This window comes from Corvus brachyrhynchos, unplaced genomic scaffold (genome assembly GCF_000691975.1).
Source record: "Corvus brachyrhynchos isolate BGI_N302 unplaced genomic scaffold, ASM69197v1 scaffold305, whole genome shotgun sequence".
In the NCBI taxonomy this organism is placed as follows: Eukaryota; Metazoa; Chordata; class Aves; order Passeriformes; family Corvidae; genus Corvus; species Corvus brachyrhynchos.
The window spans coordinates 1,044,050-1,065,627 of NW_008239284.1; the positions used below are offsets into that span (position 1 = coordinate 1,044,050).

The 21,578-nt window shown below is 55.3% G+C and overlaps 1 protein-coding gene across 1 annotated transcript; it reads left to right on the top strand.

Moving 5' to 3' along the window:
• Positions 1–1,590: 1,590 nt before the first annotated feature.
• Positions 1,591–21,010, top strand: ARRDC1 (arrestin domain containing 1; the record flags this gene model as incomplete). Its single annotated transcript, XM_017740285.1, has 7 exons — positions 1,591–1,723; positions 13,508–13,558; positions 13,679–13,833; positions 14,313–14,495; positions 14,804–14,980; positions 15,129–15,540; positions 16,440–21,010. Coding segments are annotated over 7 exons (1,176 nt in total), but the record flags the coding sequence as incomplete, so codon positions are not given.
• Positions 21,011–21,578: the final 568 nt, after the last annotated feature.

The following is a 21,578-nucleotide window of genomic DNA, read 5'->3' on the forward strand; positions in this document are numbered from 1 at the left end:
TTGGGGTTCTTTCCACCCTGTCTCAAGTCAGCATGGGAGACAAGGTCACATTGGCCAGGCAGGTGCTCTGGAGAGCTGTTTGAGGTGGTTGCAAGCAGCAATAACGTGCAGCCCTCAGTGTTTGGGTAGATGGCTGGAGGTGTTGATATCAACAGGGCTGAGTGCTCTTGTGGAGGGGAGGGGGAGAGCTCCTAAGCCGAGGCAAACTGGTCACCTGCTTCCCAGGGAGATGCTTCCTGTGGATGCAGCTGGAATACGGGGCAGCAGATGGGTCAAACAGGCAAAGAGTCTGTCTGGTGGATCCTGTCACCTTTCTGCCAGCAGAACTATTCACCTGGCAAATGGGGCTAAGGACATTCTGTGGGCTCCAGTTAAGGTCTTGCAAAACCTGATGGGATTCAGGTGGGAGATGTTCAGTCTGGGACAGCCCTGAAGGCTCTGTTTGTGCCACAGATAGGTCTGCCTGTGTGCTCTGCATGGGGGCAGCTCTGCAGATCGCCTCTTGCTGTGCAGCAAGGCCAGTCTGTCACGTTTGTCTGTGTCTGTGGTCTGGTGTCGACATCAGAATCTAATTTCAACCTGCTGAGTATTGGCCAAGACTAACTGAAAATGTCTGTGGGGAGCTCCTCTGAGAGCCACGTAGCTCTCCTGAGCCACGCTGCAGGCTGAGCTGTGGGGTGACTTTCTCCAGGCAAGGCACAAACATGGCTCAAATTACTGTCCTTGCTTTTGGGAGGGTCAGATGGCACCTCTGATGCTTCCAGACCTTGCTGTGTGGCTTTGCTGAGCCCTGTGTCTCTAACAGAGGAGGAAGCCACTCCCTTGGAAGTGGCTGTGGGGAAGCAATGTGTGTGTGGACATTTTGGAGGTCCTGATGCAGGACAGGTGTTAATGGGCAAAGTGCTTTTGCTGAAAGCCTTTGAAGCTGAGACTGACCCCAGGAGCTGGGCGCAGGCTCCCAGGGGCTGGGAATGTCCTCTGAGGGTGACAGGGCTGTGAAATCAAGCAGCAGAGAGCTTGTCCAGGCTGCACTGGAGGGTCCAGCTCTCTGTTGCTGCTTCAAATAGGGCTGTACCCCTTGTTCAGCTGGTTAATGGGCTTGTGCCAGACACGTCTGTCCTCCCAGGGACAGTGAGACACTGTGGGATGCCTGGCTCCTTGTGGGGTGGGAGGCAGCAGAGCCTTTGCTGCTCATCCCTGTCTGGACAGGGACACCCAAGGTTTCTGCTCTCAGCCAGAGTGCCAAGGCTGGTGCAGGTTTTGGGTGGGAATACTGCTTCATTTTGGGGGAAAACTGGAGCGAGGTTTACCTGTCAGGGAGCTGCAATCACAGCTGGTAAGGGCTTCCACAGTGCAAGGAAAGCAGCTTGAGGATTTCTAAGGTGATAATATCTAGGAATAGCACTGGGGTAGCAGGGAGTGCTCAGTTGTGCTGGGAGTGCTGAAAAACAGGCTTTTGGAATGAAAGCATGACCTGCTTCCTCTGCTCCATTTTCCCACCCTGTGTGTGTTTTTCTGAGACACTGCTCCTGCACAGTACAGTACCTGAAGCAAGTCTGAAGCTGAGGTTTTGCTTTCTCCCAGTGCTGACGTGTGTCCTGTCTCTTCACAGCCATCAAGGTGAGCTGCATTGGATCCTGTGGGGTGTCCAGCAAGATCAATGACACAGCATGGACTGTGGAGGAGCAGTACTTCAACAGCACGCTGTCCCTGGCAGACAAAGGTACGGTCTCAAAGGCCTGGTGGAGATGTGTGGTCCAGAGATGCTTTACAGAAATGTATCACCAAGACTTCAACATCCCCTCGATGTGAAATACCCCTCACAGGCTGCCTTGGCTTGTGCACAGAGGATGTGAGCCAGGATTAGAGACTGCAAGAGCTTAGTGGGAGCTGTGCAGGGAAGGATCCTGAGCAGAACTTGGCAGCCACCCTGCAAGCACTGCTGGCATCCTGTGGCCCTGAAGCAGAGCTGTCACAGGGACTGCTCCCTGTCTCAAGGCTCTGTGGGCTCCCCCTGCTCTGCTTCCTGCGTGTGTTTATGATTGTCACGAAACACTGATCAAAGCTGGTCAGTAGCAGGCAGGAGTTTGTTCTGAAGGGATGTGGAGGTGTCACTTGTGTTCCAGGAGAAGCGCTGGCAGCATGGCAGGACCAGCCTAGGACAGCTACCTCTGCTCCCAGTGAGATGGACAGAGATAGCAATGGTGTTGTATTGTCCTGTGGGTAAAGTGACACCAGCAGCCTCTGGGGGGACCTGGGCCTGAATGAATGCTGTCTTTCTGCTGTTAAATAGGTCAGCCCTACCACAAATAATTCATGCTGTGCCCTGGCTCCTGTTGAAATCAAGATGTGCCAGTACTCACCTGCTGAAGGCAGTGGCTGTAACAGGAACATGGCAAAAGCCCAGGATAGCAGAAGCTCAGCCCTCTGATACTGTTTTATCTAGTAACAGGAAATGGGTAAAACTGAAATGGCAGTTTCTGCTAGCTCAGCAATTTTCCAAGCAGAGCTTTTAGCATTGAGGGGAGACTGAGCTCATCCTCACAGCAACTGGTACGAGTGCTGCTTGCTCTCAGGTCCCTGCCAAGGGAGACAGTTGCCTGGCTGGCTCTTGGCTCACGGCCTGGGGGCTGCAGTCAGAGATAAACTGCCTGGGAGGGCAATGGGAAACATTCCTGCCCGATTCTGGATGTGCTGAGCACAGAGAGCCCAGCTGTGAATGTCGGGGGGCACAATCACAGAGGGGTCTATAAGGTGCTGCAGACCATTGGGCTTAGGTGAGTTGGGAGCTGTAGGCTGTGAGTGAGTGTGGACTTGTGGGGAGGTTTAAACCTACAGCTGCACTGAAAAATGCTCCTTCCAACTTTTGTTCCTAATATTTAATGATTTGAGGGAGAGCTGTGATCTTGTGGGCAGATCTGTGCCGGTCAAGCTGAGCAGTGGCAAAAGCCAGGTGGGAGGGTGGAGTGGGAGGAGGTGGGTGTGCTGTTTGTTGGGTTTGCAGCCTCTGGAAGACTTTGATAGCTGCCTTGGCAGTCGGTTCTTGTGAGGTTGGCCTTGAGAGCCATCCCCTTGATAAATAGGACTAGAGTGAATTGGGAAGGATGGAGGGAAAAGCCGTGTGCTGAAGTGTGCCCTTTGAAGGCCTGACATCCAAATGTGGCCAAAATTTGGTGTTCCCAGTTCTTAAAGTGTTTGTGGGATACCCTGGTCTTTTGGCTCTTGCTTTTCTGGGACCCAGACTCGTGTGTACCTCCCTGTGCATTGCTGTTATCTGTCACCCACTGGTATCACAGGCTCTGCCAGCCCTGAGTGGGTGCTTGGGACTGGCAGCAGGGCTGGGCTGCTGGCTCTGCACTGGCGGTGGTCACAGAGCCATGTGCCTGGGCTGTGAGTGGGACTGGATGGGCCAGCTGATGTCTCCCAGAGCTGCCACAGCTGCCTGCAGGTGAGGCAAGAAACTGCAGTGCGTGACTTACCTGAGATGTAATGAACTGAAGGGAAAATCTGTCCCTGTAGAGCCGTGTGATCAGAAACTGAGCTGTGTTGTGCTGTTGTTCCTGTCCTGCCTTGCAGAGTGCAGTGAGGTTGTGAGGAAAGCCCAGCCCCAGGTACCAGCAGTTGGTCTGGAGCAGTGTGCTGGGAACTCACAGTCGCCGACCTCTGTTCCTCAGCTTTTTGTGTCCAAAAACTTGTGTGGACACAACTGCTGGGAGCTCTCAGCCCAATTCCCAGCTGTAGGGAAGCAGAGAGGGAGAGAGTGGGCAGTCCCTGTGTGTGGGACTGCAGCCAAGGGGGGATTTGCCCTTCATGCTCAGGAATTATTGTCCTGGACTTGCAGGTTTGTCCCATGTCTGCATTCAGGCAGGACAGCTGGGCCCTGGGAGGATGGAGAGGGGAGCAATGGGATGTGGATGGAAGGGACAGTGTCGATGCTGCCTTTGGACCCGAGTCCACCAGCAGAGATGGCTTCGAAGCTGACCCTTGCATTTGCTGCGCTGGCTTGCAGGGGTGTGGAACAAAAGCCCTGGGGGCTGGCACTGCTCCAGCCTGCGGCATGGGGACAGAGAGAGCTGTCTGCTGTCACAGCCCTCGCTGTGACATTGATGCGTGTCTGGGCTGGCCGAGCAGAGGGAGCTGGGCTGCGTCTCCGTGTCCCTGCCTCTGTGTCTGCCTGTCTGTCTGCCTCCTCCGAGGGGCTGCTGGCAGTGCAGTGTCCTGGCACAGTGAGGCGGTGGCAGGGCTGTGCTGGGGGAGCCCTGCGATGGCCTTGTGCAGGCACAGCCTCGGCGCTGACTCAGCCGTGGCGTTTTTAGGCTTTCCAGGAATAGCTCTCAGCTGTCCTGGCCTTTCCTAAAGAGAGCATGAAGGAGCTCCAGACAGATGGAGTGTCCCATGTGGGTGTTCCCTGGGTGCCTCCCTGCGGGGCTGACCCGGCAGGGAGGGGAAACTGAGGCAGGCTGGACTCCTGGCTCTTGGGGCATGGGGTGGTGAGGGTGATGGCAGGGGCCCAGGGTGAGGGTGAGTTAAGGGAGTTGGAAGCATTTCCAAGCAAGGACTCCTAAAGGAGCATGAGGCCAGCCTGGCCACTGGCCCAGCACACAACTGCTTCCCTGGCCAGCACCAGCAGCCACCCGTGACAGAGCCCCACAAGCAAAGGTTACTGTGGTGGCACCTGGTATGGTCCTGCAGGTGTATAAAAACCATGCAAAATCCTCCCAGGGTGAATCCGTGCTTGTTCTTCCAGGTGAGGGTTGGCTGTGCCCGCCTCACCTCCTCCCACCAAAAAGCAAACAGCAGAAGGGAGGGCAGGACTGTGGGAGGCCCTGGTGTCAGGTGGAGGGACTGCCTTCCTGCTGTGCCCCCAGAGGTCTTACCCACACAGGAGATGTCACTGCCTGAGAATGAGTTGAGGAAGGCGAGGAATTTGCTTCTGCCTCAGAGGACTCTTCTGTTCCTGCCTTCCCCCCACTACAGCAGTGCTGTTACCTCTTCTTTTTGAACAAGTGCATTAACAAAAAAGAGGTAAGGAGGAGCAGCATGTCCCTGCTGGGGGGAAGCTGGCAGCCAGGCTGTGCCCTGGGGCAGAGGGGTATGCCAGGCTGTCCTCTGACACCATCCCCAGTTCATCCAGCCTGATAATATTGGCTTGGCTAGAGGAGGAATCCCAGGTGTCCCCAAGGCCACACAGCGAATGGGGCTCTGTCTTGCCCATCCCTGGTGAGTGGCCCAGCTCCAGCGGTGCCACCGCAGTGCTGGCACCTGTGGAGGTGGTGCAGGGAGGCAGGCTCAGCCTGACAAACAGCCTGCCTCGCTCTCTCCCTTCCCACATCCTGAGCAGGAACTTTAAAAAACACAAATCCGTGCTCTTTGAGGACACGGTGGGGGGGAAGGAGAGAGGAGGTTTGCAAAACTGTTGAGGCTCAGATTGCTCTTTAAGCCTCCAAGAGTGACTCCACACTTCTCGTCCCACGCACCTTTGCATTGAAATAAGTGAGGGGGCAGCTCGTCCTCTGTGGCATCAGCCGCTGCTGGTATTACACACTGCTTTGGGCTTTTCTTAAGGCTGTACATTGCATGAAAAAGGAGGCAGGCCCTGAAATAACCCAGATGCCCACTTTGGCACTCATTTAAGGCACTTTCCTTTCTCTCCCCGCCTTGGAACAGGGTGTGGAGGACCCGGCTGTGCCACTGGAGCATCTGCAGGTTGGTGATGAATGTTGCTGCAGGGGACCCTGCTCCCCTCAGGGCTTGTCCCCACTCGAGCAGGGCATCCTCTGTGCTCTGGGAAAGCCTCTGGTGGGGCAGGGCAGGAGCTGGAGGCAGCAGGCAGCCGTGAGGAGCAGGGGATTGTGCTGTAGCCTTGGCAATCACACACAGGCCAGTGGTTTAATGAACTCGGGCTCTTTACATAAAAGCTGCTGGGAAGTGCAGAGTGTGCCAGCTGCTCCGGAGCCTCTCGCTGCTCTGTTTGCTGGAGAGGCTGCTGTGCTACAGAGGTCACTCAGCCCACTGAGGGCTCCCAGCGGGGCTCATTGTTTGCCTCCTGGAGGGCAGGCTAAGAGGGTATTTACTTTTCCCACTTGGACTTTGATTGCTTGCTGGTGTTGGTTTTTCCTTGCGAGAGGGGTGGGGGCTGCTGGGTTTCTGTAGGTGCCAGCAGTGCAGGGGATCAAGTGGCAGCGAGCACAGAATGGCACCGCTTGTACCCACTGCTCTCGGGCACAGAGATGCTTCTCTTGATCCAATATAATGGAGTGATTCAGCTCTGTGGAGCCTCCTGCTCCTCTCCCCCTCCCTGCTGTGGCTCTGCCCTTGTTCAGCCAGAGAGGAGCAGGTCCATCCTGTGCCTGTACCCCCATGGGGCTGTCCCTTCCCTGCATCTCCAGCTGCATGCACAGCTCTTGGCCTGTGGAAGGGTTGTGCATGCAAAGGTAGACTTCTGGTTTTTTCATTCCCTCCTTGTACCTGAGTTGAACTTGTGCAGGGAGCTGGATGTAATTTCCAGCTGACCTTTCTTTTGGCAGCTTGTTAGTTAGCTTGAAGGCGCTGCAGGGATTTCCTGGCAGCTCCACATGCTTCCTCTGCTGGCAAATTTCTTGCACAAAGAGCTGAAAAGGGGCAGCTGTGCATCACCTCTTCCCTGGGGTGGTTCTCTGTCGGCCTGGCACAACACCTTCATGGCCAGCAGTTGGCACAGGGTAACAATCTTGGCTCCCAGCTGAATTTAAAAATCTTGGTGACCTGACTAAGCAGCATTGTGAGACTTGTGCAGCTTGTTCTGTGCGAGCAGGAGGTCTCAGAGCAGCAGGTGATGCTCCTGGACAGCCCCTGCCCAGGTGAGAGCAGGAGGGTGTCCATGGGCAGCAGTGAGCCATTAAGGGTGTGCTGGTGCCAGCTCCTGGCCACACTGTGCTGCCAGGTTCAGGAGCAGTAGCTGCAGGTTCAGCCCAGGAAAACCTCACCGAAGGATCTGCAGTTGCCTTGGGCCACAGCCGCTTCCTCAGCACTTCCCAATTTCTTGCCTCAGTAGACCAGTTAATCCTCTGGGGTTTTTTGCAGCGTTGCCATACTGCCAGATCCTGCTAATTCATTGAGAATGTCTCTGGAAACTGCTGACACAGAGGTTTATGAGCAGTGGAGCTCTCGCCTCAGTGCTGGGCACTCTGCTGCACCTCCTGTGTTACAGAAAGGTTTATCTCAGCAGCATTACCTGTGTTGGAGTGCTGGAGGCTGTTCCTGCGGTGTGTTGTGCGTTTGCAGAGCTGGAGTGAGCGAGTTGCTGCCTTGAAAGGGAGCGTGGAGCCTGCTGGGGCTGTGCTCCATCGCTGCCACACAGAGCAGGAGAGCTCTTGTTGGAGCTGAACACTGAGGTTTTCCCAGCAGCTTTGGCTGTGCTTGCTGGCAGGTTGCTCTTCTGGCTCTTGGCTGCTCCCTCTGTGGCACCTGTGCCTGCTGATGGCACGAGCAAATGTGTGCATTTCCCCTCCTTTGTTGCAGTTTGTAATCCCCTGTATTAACTTCATTCATCGGAGGCCGAGTTGAGTCCTGTGCTAAAGCTGCAATGGCTCAGCATCACCTCAAGTGCCCTGGCACAGACTTAATGGTCCCTTCTGACAGCTCTGATAGAGCCTCCTGAGAGCTAAGGAGCTCTGGCCTCCTGCTTACATCTAATATTCAGTTTTCTGGCAGCAGAAGTGGATGAGGAGAGAGGGGAGGACAGGAGTAAGCGGGGTGCTGGCTGCTGGGACTGCAGTGAGAGTGACATCTCTGCCCGTGGCTGGGCACTTGGGGTCCTGTGGCACAGTGCAGAGCTAGGGCTGCTCATTTCTCCACCCCGAAGTGGAAAACATGAACCTGCTGCTTCCCTGCTCTCTGCCTGGAGAGCCTTGAGAGGAGAGTACTCAAGCCATGCATCAGCAACACCAGAATCAGTCTAACTCAGCACCTTTGGAGGAGCTCGCCTTCCCCAGGGCCGATTTTAGGCAGCAGGAAGAAAGACCATATTGCTACAAGTGATGGCACAGGGACCAGCAGGCACTAGGTACCTTTCTATACTCCTTGAATTGGCCAACACAGTTAATGCATCACTCGTTAAGTAGCCAGGGAGAAATTGCCATATGGTCTGGCCTGCTGTTCCTCTACTAGAAGAACCAAAAAATCTGTGTACTCCAAAGGTGCAGCCTGTTCCCATTCTAGCATCCGTGTGTGCAGCAGGAGGGAGCAGAGCTGGGGAGGGACTGGTGGGGAGGGACGGGGGTTGGGGCAGGAGCCCCATTTCAGCCACTCCCTGTCTCCTGTGCCTGGGGTGCAGGGACACCTTCCAGGCTCCTAGTGGTGGCTACAGAGCTGATACCATCCTCCTCTTTGGGGGATGGAGGGAGTGACACACAGAATATTCACCTCTTTTGCCCTGCGTAGCTGTGAGTGAAGCTTGGTGAGGCAGAGGTGTGTGCTGTGCCACACGCCGTGGTTCCTGGCCTGCAGCCTGCTGTGTGTCACATGTCTGGGCTGGCTGTCCCAGCACACCGCAGGGCAAACCCTCATAGGAGAGGAATGAAGGCTCATCCGAGTCTGCCGTGTCTGTGCAGGAGCGACCAAGGCACCTCCCAACTCCCTTCTGCCATCCTGGAGGTCCTGGCTTTGTTATGGTGGCCGTGACCCTTGTGGAGAGGTGGCTGTGACTGCCTGGTACTTCCAGACGGAGGCTCTGGGGCTGGGGCAGCCAGCGTGGGAGGAGGGTTTGGCAGGTGTCCCTGCAGTGGCACTGGTTGGAACGTGCAGCCCAGGCAGATCTGGCCCCGCCGGTGCTGTCAGACTGGGCTGTTTGCACAGAAAGCTGCCAGACAGCCCTGGGAAGGTGGGTGGGACACGGCAAGCAGGGCTGTGTCCTTGTTCCTGTGGGGTTGGATCCTCCTGAGCCCCAGCCCAGCCCTGCTCTTGTGCTGGGCAGAGGCTGCTGGAGGACCTTTCCCAGCCCTTGGCCAGCTGCAGGCAGGGCAGGGTGTGGGCAGGGAGCTTCCCCTCGCTCTGGAGGGATGATGGCTTTGAAGGGTTGGTGATTTCTCTGGCTGCCAACTCCGCCTGGGTGGGGGCCTGGCAGCACCAGCCGGGCATGCTGCACTGCTCGGACCAGAGCCCAGACACTTCCAGCAGCTGTGGTGGAGTAAACTCGACTTGGATCATTTGTTTAAGAGTGTAAATACAGACCTGTGGTCATTTCACCCCCAACGGGTGTGATGGTGTCAGTTTTCCCTTGCAGTGGTGCAGCAGTGCTCTGGTTTGCAGTGAGTGCAGGGAAACCTTTGTTTGCGTGGGAAGAGACCTTAAAGATCACCCAGTTCCACTCCTGCCATGGGCAGGGACACCTTCCACTGTCCCAGGCTGCTCCAAGCCCTGTCCAACCTGGTCTTGGACACTTCCAGGGATCCAGGGGCAGCCCCAGCTGCTCTGGGCACCCTGTGCCAGGGCCTGCCCACCCTCCCAGGGAACAATTCCTTCCCAATATCCCCCTTGTCCTGGCACTACATGCTCTTGTCCCCAGTCCCTCTCCAGCTCTCCTGGAGCCCCTTTAGGCACTGGAAGGGGCTCTGAGGTGTCCCTGGAACCTTCTCTTCTCCAGGTGAACACCTCCAGCTGTCCCAGCCTGGTTTCTGAGAAGAGGGGCTCCAGCCTTGGAGCGTCTTCATGGCCTCCTCTGGACTCTCTCCAGCAGCTCCAGGTCCTTCCTGTGCTGGGCCCCAAGGCTGGAGGCAGCTCTGCAGGTGGGGTCTCACCTGAGCAGAGCTGATGGACTGAATCCCCCCCTTTCCTGCTGCCCACACTGGGGGCTCAGCCCAGCACGCAGGGGGTGCCTGGGGTCAGCACACACAACGGGGGCACACTGAGCTTCTCATCCACCAACATTCCCAAGTCCTTCTCCTCAGGGCTTTTCTCTATCCGTTCTCTGCCCAGCCTGTGTTTTTGCTTGGGTTTGCCCTGACCCAGCTGCAGGACCTTGCACTTGGCCTTGTCAAATTTCCCGAGATTCTCACAGGCCCAGCCCCTTCAGCCTGGCAAGGTCTCTCTGGATGGCAACCCAGCATCACCAGGGGAGCCAGAAGACTTGGCATCAGCCCTCTGGATCGAGGCATTTCTTTTCTGTAAATGAAATATTCCGGGAGTCCTCCACATCCAGTGGTACAAGTGAACAACCCCAGTGCCTGTGTGGAACGGAGGGGAGCAGCTGAGCCATGAATGGGAGAGACCAGACAGCTTTCCACTGGATTCAGGGAAATCTCCAAGGTTCTTCTGCACTGTTAGTGTGTTGTTGCTGCTCCTGCTGTCTGGACTTGGGTTTTTTTCTAGGCTATCTGGGGCAGCAGCTTCTTTCCCTCCAGGAATTTTTCGGGAGGAAGTTTCCCAAGGCTGTGCGGGGGCGGCCAGTCTCTGCTGGCTTGACTCCTACCAGGGGGAAAGGCTGCTGCAGGTATGGCCCCACAGCAGAGCCCTGCTAGGCCAGCTGCCTCTGCTGCCTAATGACTTTCTCAAGGTATTTTTAGCTGCACATAAACTTCAGGAAAAGCTTTTTTGCAGCCGAGGACACTGTGGCCTTTGTTCCGGCTTCTGGGAATGGGGAGGTGCTGGCTCAGCGTGGCTGCGGTGGCTGGCACAGCCCTGTCCCCTCACAGTTGTTTGTGACCTGCCCCTGTTGGAGGGGTCTCAATGCCCCCCTCGAGCAGTGCTGAACTCCTGCTGACCTGCTGTGCCCTGCCCAGGCTTGGGGGTGCTTTGGCAAAGCCTCTGGTTCTGGAGCAGCATGGAAAAGGCAGCTCTTCCCAAGTGTTGGGATGGCCATGGGTCCCACCATGGCTGGAAATCAGCTCACCTCTGCCTGCTGCCAACAGCTGTCTCTGCTGCAAAGTCCACTTGTAGATGAAATTAGCACATTAAACGTCCTGGATTGTTGCTTGAAGCTCTCTGGGCTGGAATGACAGGGGTGATGAGTGGCTTTCCATGGGCCATGTGTTCCCCTTGCTGCTGGGATGTTGGGATTGCACAGCAGATGCAGCTGTGGAATGGCTCTGGACACGCTGCCTGATGCTGCATCTCCCCTGCTGTGATCTGGGGATTTGCAGGCTGTTCAGTGGGTCACACCCAACAGGTCAGTGGGCACTTGGGTTTGGTCAGGACCATCAGGGTGGTCTGGGCTGACCTGTGGGCAGTTCCCATCTGGTGACCTACTCAGAGCTTGGGCTACCTGTGCAGAAACTGCCTCAGTGCCAGCGAGTCGCATGGTGGCTCTGACAGCCAAACCACATCCTCCATGGGTGATGCTGCCCACGCGTGTTCCTGGGAGAGTTCATGGCCTTGCTCAGTGATGCTGTGTGAGTTAAAAACTGTGAAAGTGCTCACAGGCTCACTTCTAGCCCAACTTCCTGTTGGTGCACCTGAGCTGGGCAGGAGTTGGACAGAAATGGCTTGTTGGATGGTGCTGCCTGTAATGTAGAATAGGGGCTTTTACTTGGGTCTGTGGGCTCATCCTAAGGGTCCTGGAAAGGCTGTGAAGTTTCATGCTCCTAGCAGGAGACCTGGAATCACTGCCTGCACCTTCATTTGGAGCTCTGCAGGTCACACAGCTGGGAATTCTCTTGGTGGAAACTCGGTGACCGCTCCCCTCTGGAACTGCCACCTCCCTCCCTTCTGCAGGGCAGGAGCAGGACTCACTCCCACTCCTTTTCAGGTGGAGAAAGTCCCTGTACTGCAATGCCCGGGACAGCCGATGTATTCCAGTAACCCATTTGCTTTCTGGAAGTAGAGATAATGGGTGTAAGATCAATGTTGAATGGTGCCCATTAGAAGACAGAAACCCTCAGGGCACCAAACAAGGGCTGGGTTCATCGAGTCATTCACATTAACCAGGCTTATCCTGGAAGCAACCAGCCAAGGCACCAGCTGCATCTCACCTGGCACCTTTGCTGAGCCAGGCTGCCCAGGAGGGAACAGGAGAGGCTGTTCCACTGCCCAGCTCTGGAGCATCAGGCCTGGCAGCGAGGGCAGAGCCTGGCTTGGTGCCTCCACCTGGTGACAGCGCCGGGTGCTGCATTTTAGCCTACATAATTCAGGTTTGTTTGGAGGACGGGAGGGGAATCAGCAGGGAGGTGATGGCAATGAGCAAATCTTGTTCCTCTCTGTGAGGACAAAGTGTATAAATAGACATCTCTGATGTTGTCCCGACGAGCCTTTGCAGAGATCCGTGATGAGGCGCATCTTGGATTATTTATCCCGCTGTCCCTGCGGGCGGGACGCACTCACTGGGGTGTCCCTCGTCCCCATGGAGCGGCTGAACGAGCAGAGAGGCAGAGATCCAGCTTTTCATAGCATGAATGATGCACCAAGTCCTGCCTGGGCTGCAGTGTCAGTGGGGGGGATTTACTCCTCTCTTCCCCACCTCCCCCTTCCATGTAATCCACTTAATCCCCTGACGACAGGACTCGATTACTGTCAGCTCTGCAGAGCCAGCACTGCTAACCAGCAAGCTGCCTCCTCCTGTCTTGCAACAACAAAAGCACCAGCCAGATCTGGGGTTTTGGTACCTCCAGCAATGATCCTACAAAGCAGAACAAACACAGCTCAATTTACTGGGTATCCAGGTCTCCTCTCAGCTCTGACAAAACCTCTTGTATGTATGTGGATTTGACAAATGTGGATAAACCTCAAAGGTTTTCTTGCTGAAGGCAACTTTGGGAGCTGCCTGGTGTTACTGGATCACACTGTGGGTCCAGTTCAGCTGTGACACTACCCTGGAGGGAATCTGGGATCTGGGAGTGCTGGAGGGTGGATGGAGTTGAGGAGTTGGAATCTGTTGTTTTAGCCATGAGCTGGATCTTGGCTCTGCCCTGTGCCCTCGAGGCCATTCCAGAGCAATGGTTGAAAAAAACAAGTGCTGAGGTTTTGATGTTGTGGCAATATTTTTCTGCTCTCCTGTTGTCTCAGAAGCTGGGCTGAGGTATCGCAGGTCCCTTCTTGGGACCAGGGGTGGGTGGACCTCTGGTTCCAGCTCCTGAACCCTGTGCCTCTGTGAGGGGCTTGGCGTGTAGCTGGATGGCCACCAGAACTCCCTACCACCCTCAGACTGTGCCTGTGATCTCTCACATTCCCCCTGACTGCCTGACAGGGAGAAGACTTGAGGAAAAATAAACCCACAGCGGCCCTGCTGACCCCTGTGTGGACAGCCTGGGATGACCACTTGCTGTGGCACTGGGATCCCTTGGACCCTGCCCCAAACCACTTTATTTACAGGATATCTTAATGCAGAACCTCTCCTGTCCCAAGGAGGGGTGGGTGGCAGCAGGTGCTCCTGGTGGCTCAAGCACTGCCCATCGGATCTGGAGCTGTCTGGTGGCTGTAGGCAGCTGAACAGGCTGCGTGCGATTCCCTGGGTGGTGGCCTCTCTCCCACAAGATCACACATTCCAAGGAGCAGCCTCTCAGCCTGTCTCACTTACCCTTCACTCTTGTTTCCACAGGGGTCCTGACGGCTGGAGAGCACAACTTTCCCTTCCAGTTCCTGCTGCCAGGTAAGATGCAGAAATGTGGCTGAAGGCCCTTCCCTGGAAGCCTTGGCTTTTGCATATCCTTCCAGTTCAGAAACTGGCCTGACTCAGCCTTATGATCTTTTCTTTCTCTCTCGACTCCAGCTTCTGCTCCTACATCATTTGAAGGCCCTTTTGGCAAGGTCCTGCATCAGGTGAAAGCTGTGATAGACACACCTCGCTTCTCCAAGGACTACAAATGCAACAAGATCTTCTACGTTCTCTGCCCTCTCAACCTGAACGACATCCCTGACATCGAGGTAAGAACGAGGAGGGGCTTGGCTGGGAAATGCCAACACTTCAGCACTTGTCCTTGTCCTGCTGTCTGAGGAGTCACTGTGTGGCTGGACAGCTCTGACTGCATGCTGTGACTATGCAAGAGCATAGTCCTCATCTCTCCTGCCTTGCTGTCAGTACCTGCTCCAGGTGATTTCTGACTCTTGTGTGTGTTGCTTTGAAAGGTTTCTCTGAATTTTCGCGCATGCAAGCCAACAGCTTCAGGTGCTTGGAGAGACCTGGGTTTGGGGAACCTGCTTTGGAGGGGGACGCAACTAATAGGACAGGAGAACAGTGGGGCTGGGGAAGTGAGACCTGTTGTTTATGGTGTTGCCATGTTTCTGATTCTTTGCATCCTCTTAGATGCAAATATTTCTGCTTGCTTGTTTTGAATCTCTTGAGTGTTTTCCCAGAGGCTCTCTGACTCTCTTGAGCCAACACCTCTGTCTGTGCCGTCCTGCAGCAGCCCAACACTATGTCCATCACCAAGAAGTTCAACTACAAGCTTGTGAAAAGTGGCAACATCATCCTGACGGCCACGTCGGATCTGAAGGGCTACATCGTGGGCCAGGCCATCCAGCTCCGCACGGACATAGAGAACAAGTCTGGCCGGGACACCGGCGCTGTGGTGGCCAGTCTGCTCCAGGTCAGTGTCCAGTGGGGCCATTCTCTGGCTTGTGCTGGTGCTCCACCCCATGGAGGCCTCTGTGAAACTGGGGTCAGCGAGGAGGCCAAATCTCCAGCTCTGTTTCTCTGTACATTCCTGGGGACAGAAAAGGTAGAACTTGTCTTGCTTATCCCTGCTCAGTCTTTCACAACAATGGGTATTCCTTGGGTTTGTGCTTGTGCCTATTTGACAAAGCAGTTGGGTGGGTTTGTGTCCTGACTTACATTTGGGAGACAGGAGACCACCTGCAGCCTCTGTGCAAGCTGTGTTTCCTCCTGCCTGTGCAGAAAGTGGCCTATAAATCCAAGCGCTGGATTTATGACCTGAGGACCATCGCCGAGGTGGAAGGCTCCGGGGTGAAAGCCTGGAAACATGCAGAATGGAAGGAGCAGATCCTGGTTCCAGCACTGCCCCAGTCCATTCTGCAGGGCTGCAGCCTCATCCACATCGACTACTACATCCAGGTGAGTTTATCCACAGTATCCCTGGGCTGGGCTGCAGCTCTGTGCCCCCTCCCAGGCTGAGCTGTGTGGTGTGGGTGGTCCTGACACCAGGTGAACCTTCCCACTGCCATGTATAACGAGGATGCCACTGTTTTCCCTTCTCTTCCAGGTTTCCCTCAAGTCCCCAGAGGTTTCTGTCACTCTCCCCATCTACATTGGTAACATTGCTGTGAACAGAGTCCCGCTGAGCCCCTCCCGCTCCATCCAGCACATCCCATCTGTGGTGGTCCCCAGTGCCCCCCCGGAGGAAGAGGAGGCTGCCAGTGGCTATCACCCCATGGACAATGTCTCCATCCCCACCAAAAGCCATTCCCAGCAGCAGCCCTTTAGCTACGCCCCAGGACTGAGCTTCCAGGAGATACGGGCGGACTCGGAGCAGACGGGCTCCCCAAACCACCCCACGCTCTGCCTGTCCACGGGAGCCACTGTCCCCTACTACGCCGAGGGGAACGTGGTGCCTGTCCCCACAGCCAGCTCGCTCATCCTGCCCCCGGAGTACAGCACGTGGGGATACCCCTACGGTGAGCAGCGCTCCCGGGATCTGGGACTGGGGGGAAATGGCTCCTACCACCAGACTGTGCTAGCTGTGAACTGTTGGGAATCTGGGGATTCAGTCAGTCTGCTGGAGGCTACTGTCAGAGGGGATTGTGACATCTCTCTGCCTGCTTTATCCTCTGGAGGAGTCCCCTCTTCCAGCTGTAAAAGCCAGCTGTCCTTCCCATATCCACGCCCATGCCTGCCCTGGGCTCCTCATGAGAGGATCTCCCTGTTCTTAAATGAGCTTTCAGCCTCCCACTGATAGAAAAACTTCTTGGCTTGTGGTGAGGCTGGTGGGAACAGAGCCAGGAAAATGATGTCACTGAAATCTTCTGTCTGACTTGGAGTGGGCCTGCAGCTGGTCTGAAGCTGTGGGGGTGGGAGCTGAGGAAGTGTCCGGGGTGGAACAGCTCAGGGAAATCCCAGCGTGCCAGAGTCCTGTGGAGCTGTGCTGGGTTCCTGGAGCTGTGCTGGGCTGGCAGGGCCAGCAGTGTCTCTTAGCACAGTCCTACCCAAATCAACCCCTCTGTTTGCACTGGGGTAACGGGACACTCCATGTGTCACTTCAGCCCTGGGTTGGGGCACATGGAGCATGGGTGATCTGGAGCTGCTGGAGGACAGGAGGATGCTTGGGAAGGAAAGGGAGGAACAGAACAGGACTGTGAGGTGGTGATTTTAATCTCTGTGTGCATTAGGGCAGGGATGGGACTGGCTGACTCAAATCCTACAAACCCCATGTACCTCAGCAGGGCAGGCTGTGGGGCCCTGGCAGGGAGTGTGTGTTGGTGGATTGCTTAACTCTGCCCTGGGTTACACAGACTGGGGTGAAGGGAACCTCCCAAACACACACCATAACCTCTCTCATTCTTCCTTTCCTCTGCAGAGGCACCTCCGTCCTACGAGCAGAGCTGCAGCAGTGCCAACTCCAGCATCAGCAATGGCAATTAGCCCTCCCCTGCTCTGAGCCCCGCCGGCGCTGCCCACCCTGGTACCACGGGGCACCCGCCTGTGGCAAAGTCTGGTACAGCACAAGGTGTCTTCTTGTCTCTCTGGCTGCTGTGGGGGGGGAGCTGCCACATCCCAGCCTGGGCTTTTTAAGTCTCTTTCTAGGGAGGGGGGTAAAAAACCAAAAAGAGCGGCCAGAGCAGCCTGCATGCGTGTAGGAGAGGTCTGGGAAACCGAACTGCCTCCTGCTGCTGCACCAAGTGCTGGAGAGCTGGGTTTGCCGCCGGGGTGCCCTGGGCAGCAGCCTGTTCCAGTACTGTAGTCAACACTAACTGCTTTACTATCAAAGCACCTGCGATGCCTTATCTGAAACACTCCTGACTTGGCACAGCTCCGCTGTAGGGGAAGGCTGGGCTGTGTGGACTTTCTCTCCTCTTTCAGGGCCCATGTGCTCTCCACAAGTGGTTTTGACAGCCCTTCCTCCTTGTCCTCAGAGGTCCTAAGGGTAGCAGGAGGTTTCTTGGAGTAAGCAGGTTCGGAAGGTCAGGGACTTTTAAAAAGCCAAAAGCACAAGCCCTCGCTGTACCTGAGCTGTGGGGGAGTGACTGGCAGTGTGAGTGGCCATGGGCAGGGGGGGGTTCATGGGGGCACTTGCTGATAAGCCCTGACGAGCTGTGGGGGGAGCCTGGTGTTCCATGGGGTGCCCTTTTCCACCACGGGTGGCTTTTCTCCACAGAGCCCTGTGGGACACAGCCCATCCTCGCTCGCTGCTGGGCCCTGGCACACAGGACAACAGCACTGGTCACTCTGCGAGCGGGGGGACCACATCCCATGTCCCACCTCCCGCCCCTGCAGGGTGCCCTCTCCTCCCAGGCCAGAGTTACGTGACCATCAATCACAAAAGTCTGTCTGATGCTACCTCTGAGTCTGCCCAGGGGCCCGGCCCATGGCATCCCTTCCCTCTGGGCCCACCCTCTGCGGGGCTCAGCCTGGGCTGTCCCCAGGAGGGGCTGTCCCTGCCAAGGCAGTGCACGAGGGTGTGTGGTGGCACTGTGTGTCCCCTGAGCCTCAGCAGAATGTGACAATGAACACAAACCGCGTGGGAACTGCTGCGCCTCGCCCGCAGCCTCCGCTGCACCCGGCAGTCAGGGCAACAAGCTGGGGTTTCTTGCAATTTTTCTTTTGTGCTTTCCCCCACCCCCCCACCACCTTGTTTAGCTTGTTTAGCACTGACTACCCGAGCTGAGGAAACCACAAGTCACATCCTTCAGAGCCACAGGTGCCCAGCCAGGCTGGAGTTGTGGCCGCCAGACCTCCGGCACCTCAGAGTTGGTCCTCACATGGCCTCAGGCTGGGCAAGCAATATCTGACAGACCTTTAGGAGCATTTCCAGCTGCTGCTCCTTGCTCAGCCACCTCTGCACACCCCTCAGGCAGCTGGGACAGGCCCTGCTTTGCACTCTTTCTTTGCAAATGCTTTTTTATTTTGTTTTATTTTTTTTTTAAGCATCGAACTGCTTTAAGGGTAACGTAGCAAAGGTGCTGTTCTGAGCAGTGCTGGCACAACCACGCTGATAGAGTGATTGTCATTGTCCCTGAATATATATAAATATATATATATATTTAGATGAAGTTTTGTTTTTAATGATTGAATTCAGAAATACAAATTTTAATACTGTATTTAATAAATTATTCTAAGAGAAATGCTGTGCTTTTCATCCATTTCTGATGCTGATCCATGTGCCTGTTCATGCCAAATCCAGGAATGCACCTTGCTGATTTCTTACAAAATGAAGTGAGGTTTTTTTGCTCTCACCAGGAAGGGTGGTGATCTCTGCCAAGGCAGCTCGGGGAAAACAAACACAGTGTGGGCTGACCACAGTGCCAGGCTCAAAATTCCACATGGCTGGAGGGAATTTGGCATCACGTGGGCTTGGCTCTGGAGAGAGCAGCCTCTGCACTGCTGCTCCCCAGGCTCTGTGTCCTGAAGCCAGGATTTGTCCGAGTGGCCCAGGAGTCTTGGGCAGTGCTCACTGCTGGTGGGGAGGAAGAGGAGAGCAGACTCTGCCTTTAGGAGGATGGAGATGGCACAGCCAAGGTCTGGCTGGAAGGGCTCGAGACCAGCAGGCCGAGCCCTCTCCTAAAGGAATAAATTTATTGAAAGTGGAAGAAGGCTCCTCCCCACACCCCCTCTTTGCTGATCCCATGTCTGAGGCATGCAGGTGTTCCCTAAATGCTGTCACTGCAGGCTGTGATCTGTGTCCTGGACACAAAGATCCTTCTTCATTCTCTGCTCAGCTTATGCCTCTGCCCAGCTTCCATGATTTCACTCTCCTTTGCCTGCCATGAGCAGCATTCTTGATCCACAATGGATCAAAGGCAGGTACAGCTCTTCCCAGTGCTCTTCCTCTTCCTCCCACTTGGCCGAACCTGTCTGGCCTGGCTCAGCCTGCCTGCAGCTCCCGTGGCCTTCCTTGCTGCTGGCTGTGCATATCCTTCAACCCAAATCCCTTCCACACCTCTGGAAAAATTCCTATAAAGTGTCAATGCTTCTGGAGCTTCTGGGCTGGGCTGCAGGCTCCTGACCCAGCCAGGCTCTGGGAGAGGCAGATGGAGCTGGGACCAGGACTGGTTTCCCAGCTCCTTCTCCGTCCCTGGAGCTGAGCTGCTGCTGCTGTGTCCAGCCCACATTCCTTGGCTGGAAAATGGGATTGCTGTTTGCTTGCTGTGGCCAGAGTCCCGGGCTGTTTTTCCAGACTCCCAGCCAGCATCTGTCCTGTCCTCCTTGTCTCACCTTTGCTTTGGGCACATCCCATCCACGGTGGAGGCTGTGGAGGAGGGAGCCCTCACCCAGCCCATGCTGTGCCCTGTGTCTCTGCAGTGCTCCTGAACTTGCTCTCCCAAATTATATTTGCTACAAACTGGTCCTTGGGAGCTCTCCTGTACACGGAGTCCCCGTTGGAAAGCAAGGAGCAAACGCGAACGCTCCTGACCAGTGAGGGGTGTCCATCACCACCGGCTGCTGTGGAGGGAGCAGGAAGGAGCTGGAGCTACACCTCAGGGTGGTCCTCAACCTTTTGGATGCCAGGGCTGCTCCACAGCACAGCTGCTGTGCAGGGGCCCCTCTCAGCCCTGCGAGGTGGCTCTGGCCAGGGTGAGCAGGTCATCACCCCGGGGTTGTCTCTGAGCAAGAGAATTGACATAACAAATGACAATCAGTGTTTTCCAACCCTCCTGCCCCGCCTTGCCTGTCCCAGGCTGCGCAGGGAAGTGAAGCCTGACACAAAGAGCCTTGCTGATGTTTTATCGAGCCCTTTGAAATGGGCCAGGACTGAAATGGGCAGGATGGAGGGGTTAGTCCAGCTCTCCTCGAGCCCCCCTTGCAGAGGTGGCCCCAGGGCACAGTCAGCAGGTCCTGGGGTGTATGAGGGCTTTGGATGAGCACAGTGGGACAAACCCAGTATTTGGGTTTGGATTTGAGTTTGTCTGCTCACCCTCTCCAGAGAGGATCAACCCCTCTGCCCTCTGTCCACAGCCCCTTGAAGTCCTGGGGAGCTCCTTTAGGGCCTTGGTCATCCCTGCCTCCTCTTGCTGAGCACTGGAATAAAGAGGGGGGAAAAAGCACCCATTTTTCCAAACACAGCTCTGGGTAAAAAACCTCAGCACCTGGGGATTCATTCAAATTCCTGGCTCAGATTTTTGAAGCAATTGTTGCTGAGTTTGTTTGAAATGGGGAGGGGGAGCAGTGGGGCATGAGAGAAGCTTGCGAGTTGTTTCCAAACTCAAGTGTTCAATGGAAACAACCAAAAATACCATCAGTTCTTTTTTTTTAATTTCTGTTGCTTTTATGTCCTTCATGGTTTTGTTCTTTTCCTGCTCTCCACATGCCCCACCTCTGTATCTTTGGCTTTTTCAGTGTTTGTGTCCCACTAAACTCTACTTTGGCATCTGCTGTCCCGCTGCCTGCAGGGGATGGGGAAAGGGGAGTCGGGGGATGCAAAGGCTCTTCTTTCTTTTGGACAGTGATTCTTTTTTAACTTTCCACTGAACTTCCAGGAGTTTTGTAAAAATAGATATTTTCTGCTAGGACGTTTTCCTGTTAAGCCAGCACAAGACAGGAGATACAGGGTGTTCCAGGCTCCATTTGGGTTTTATTCTATATTTTAAAATATTTCAAACTATCTGCAACAGGAATGACCCATCCCTCCTCCCCAAGAGATACTGGTGAGGTAAAACCCTCAGAACTTGTGCCCTTTCTTGTACCACTACTCATGGCTGTAATTCCTTATTCCTGTGGTTCTCTTTACGGATTTTGGGGTTTTATACAACAATTTGTGATGGCTCTGTACAACCTAAGACTTCTGTACAATTTATAACTGGGTTTTGAAATGTAAACTCGCAGTTTTCCATGTTAACCATGGCTTCTGGGGGGTATTTTTGTCCTGGGTTTTAACCCCCCAAATGTAAAGAACTGGAAAAATGTAAATAAAGATGATCTTTTTTAAGACCATGGCTGTTTTGCTTGGGGTATGTGATGATCATAAATGATACCTCAGCTGTCTGGATGCTGAGACCTGAGAGTGAGAAGTGGTTCAGGGCTGTCACTGGAGGCATCCCCACTGGAGCTGGAGCTTGGAAGGTGGTTTAGACTGGAGGCTAAAGCGAAGGCAGAGGAGTGGCTGGGGTGGGAAGACCATGGTGGGCTGAAGGAACTGTTGCTCGCTCACATGGTGAATCACAGAATCATGGAATATCCTGAGCTGGAAGGGACCCACAGCGATCATCCAGCCCAACCCTGCACAGACCCCCCAACAACCCCACCCTGGGCATCCCTGGCAGCGCTGTCCAAACGCTCCTGGAGCTCTGGCAGCCTCGGGGCCGTGCCCATTCCCTGGGGAGCCTGGGCAGTGCCCAGCACCCTCTGGGGGAAGAACCTTTCCCTCATCTCCAGCCTAAAACCCCCCCGACGCAGCTTGGTGGGCAGGTGCCGCGGGAAGGACGCGGCTGCGGCCGGAGGAAGCGCCGGGGCGCTGGGGCTGTGCTCTTCCTGCTGCCAGGAATCCCAGGATTTGGAGCTG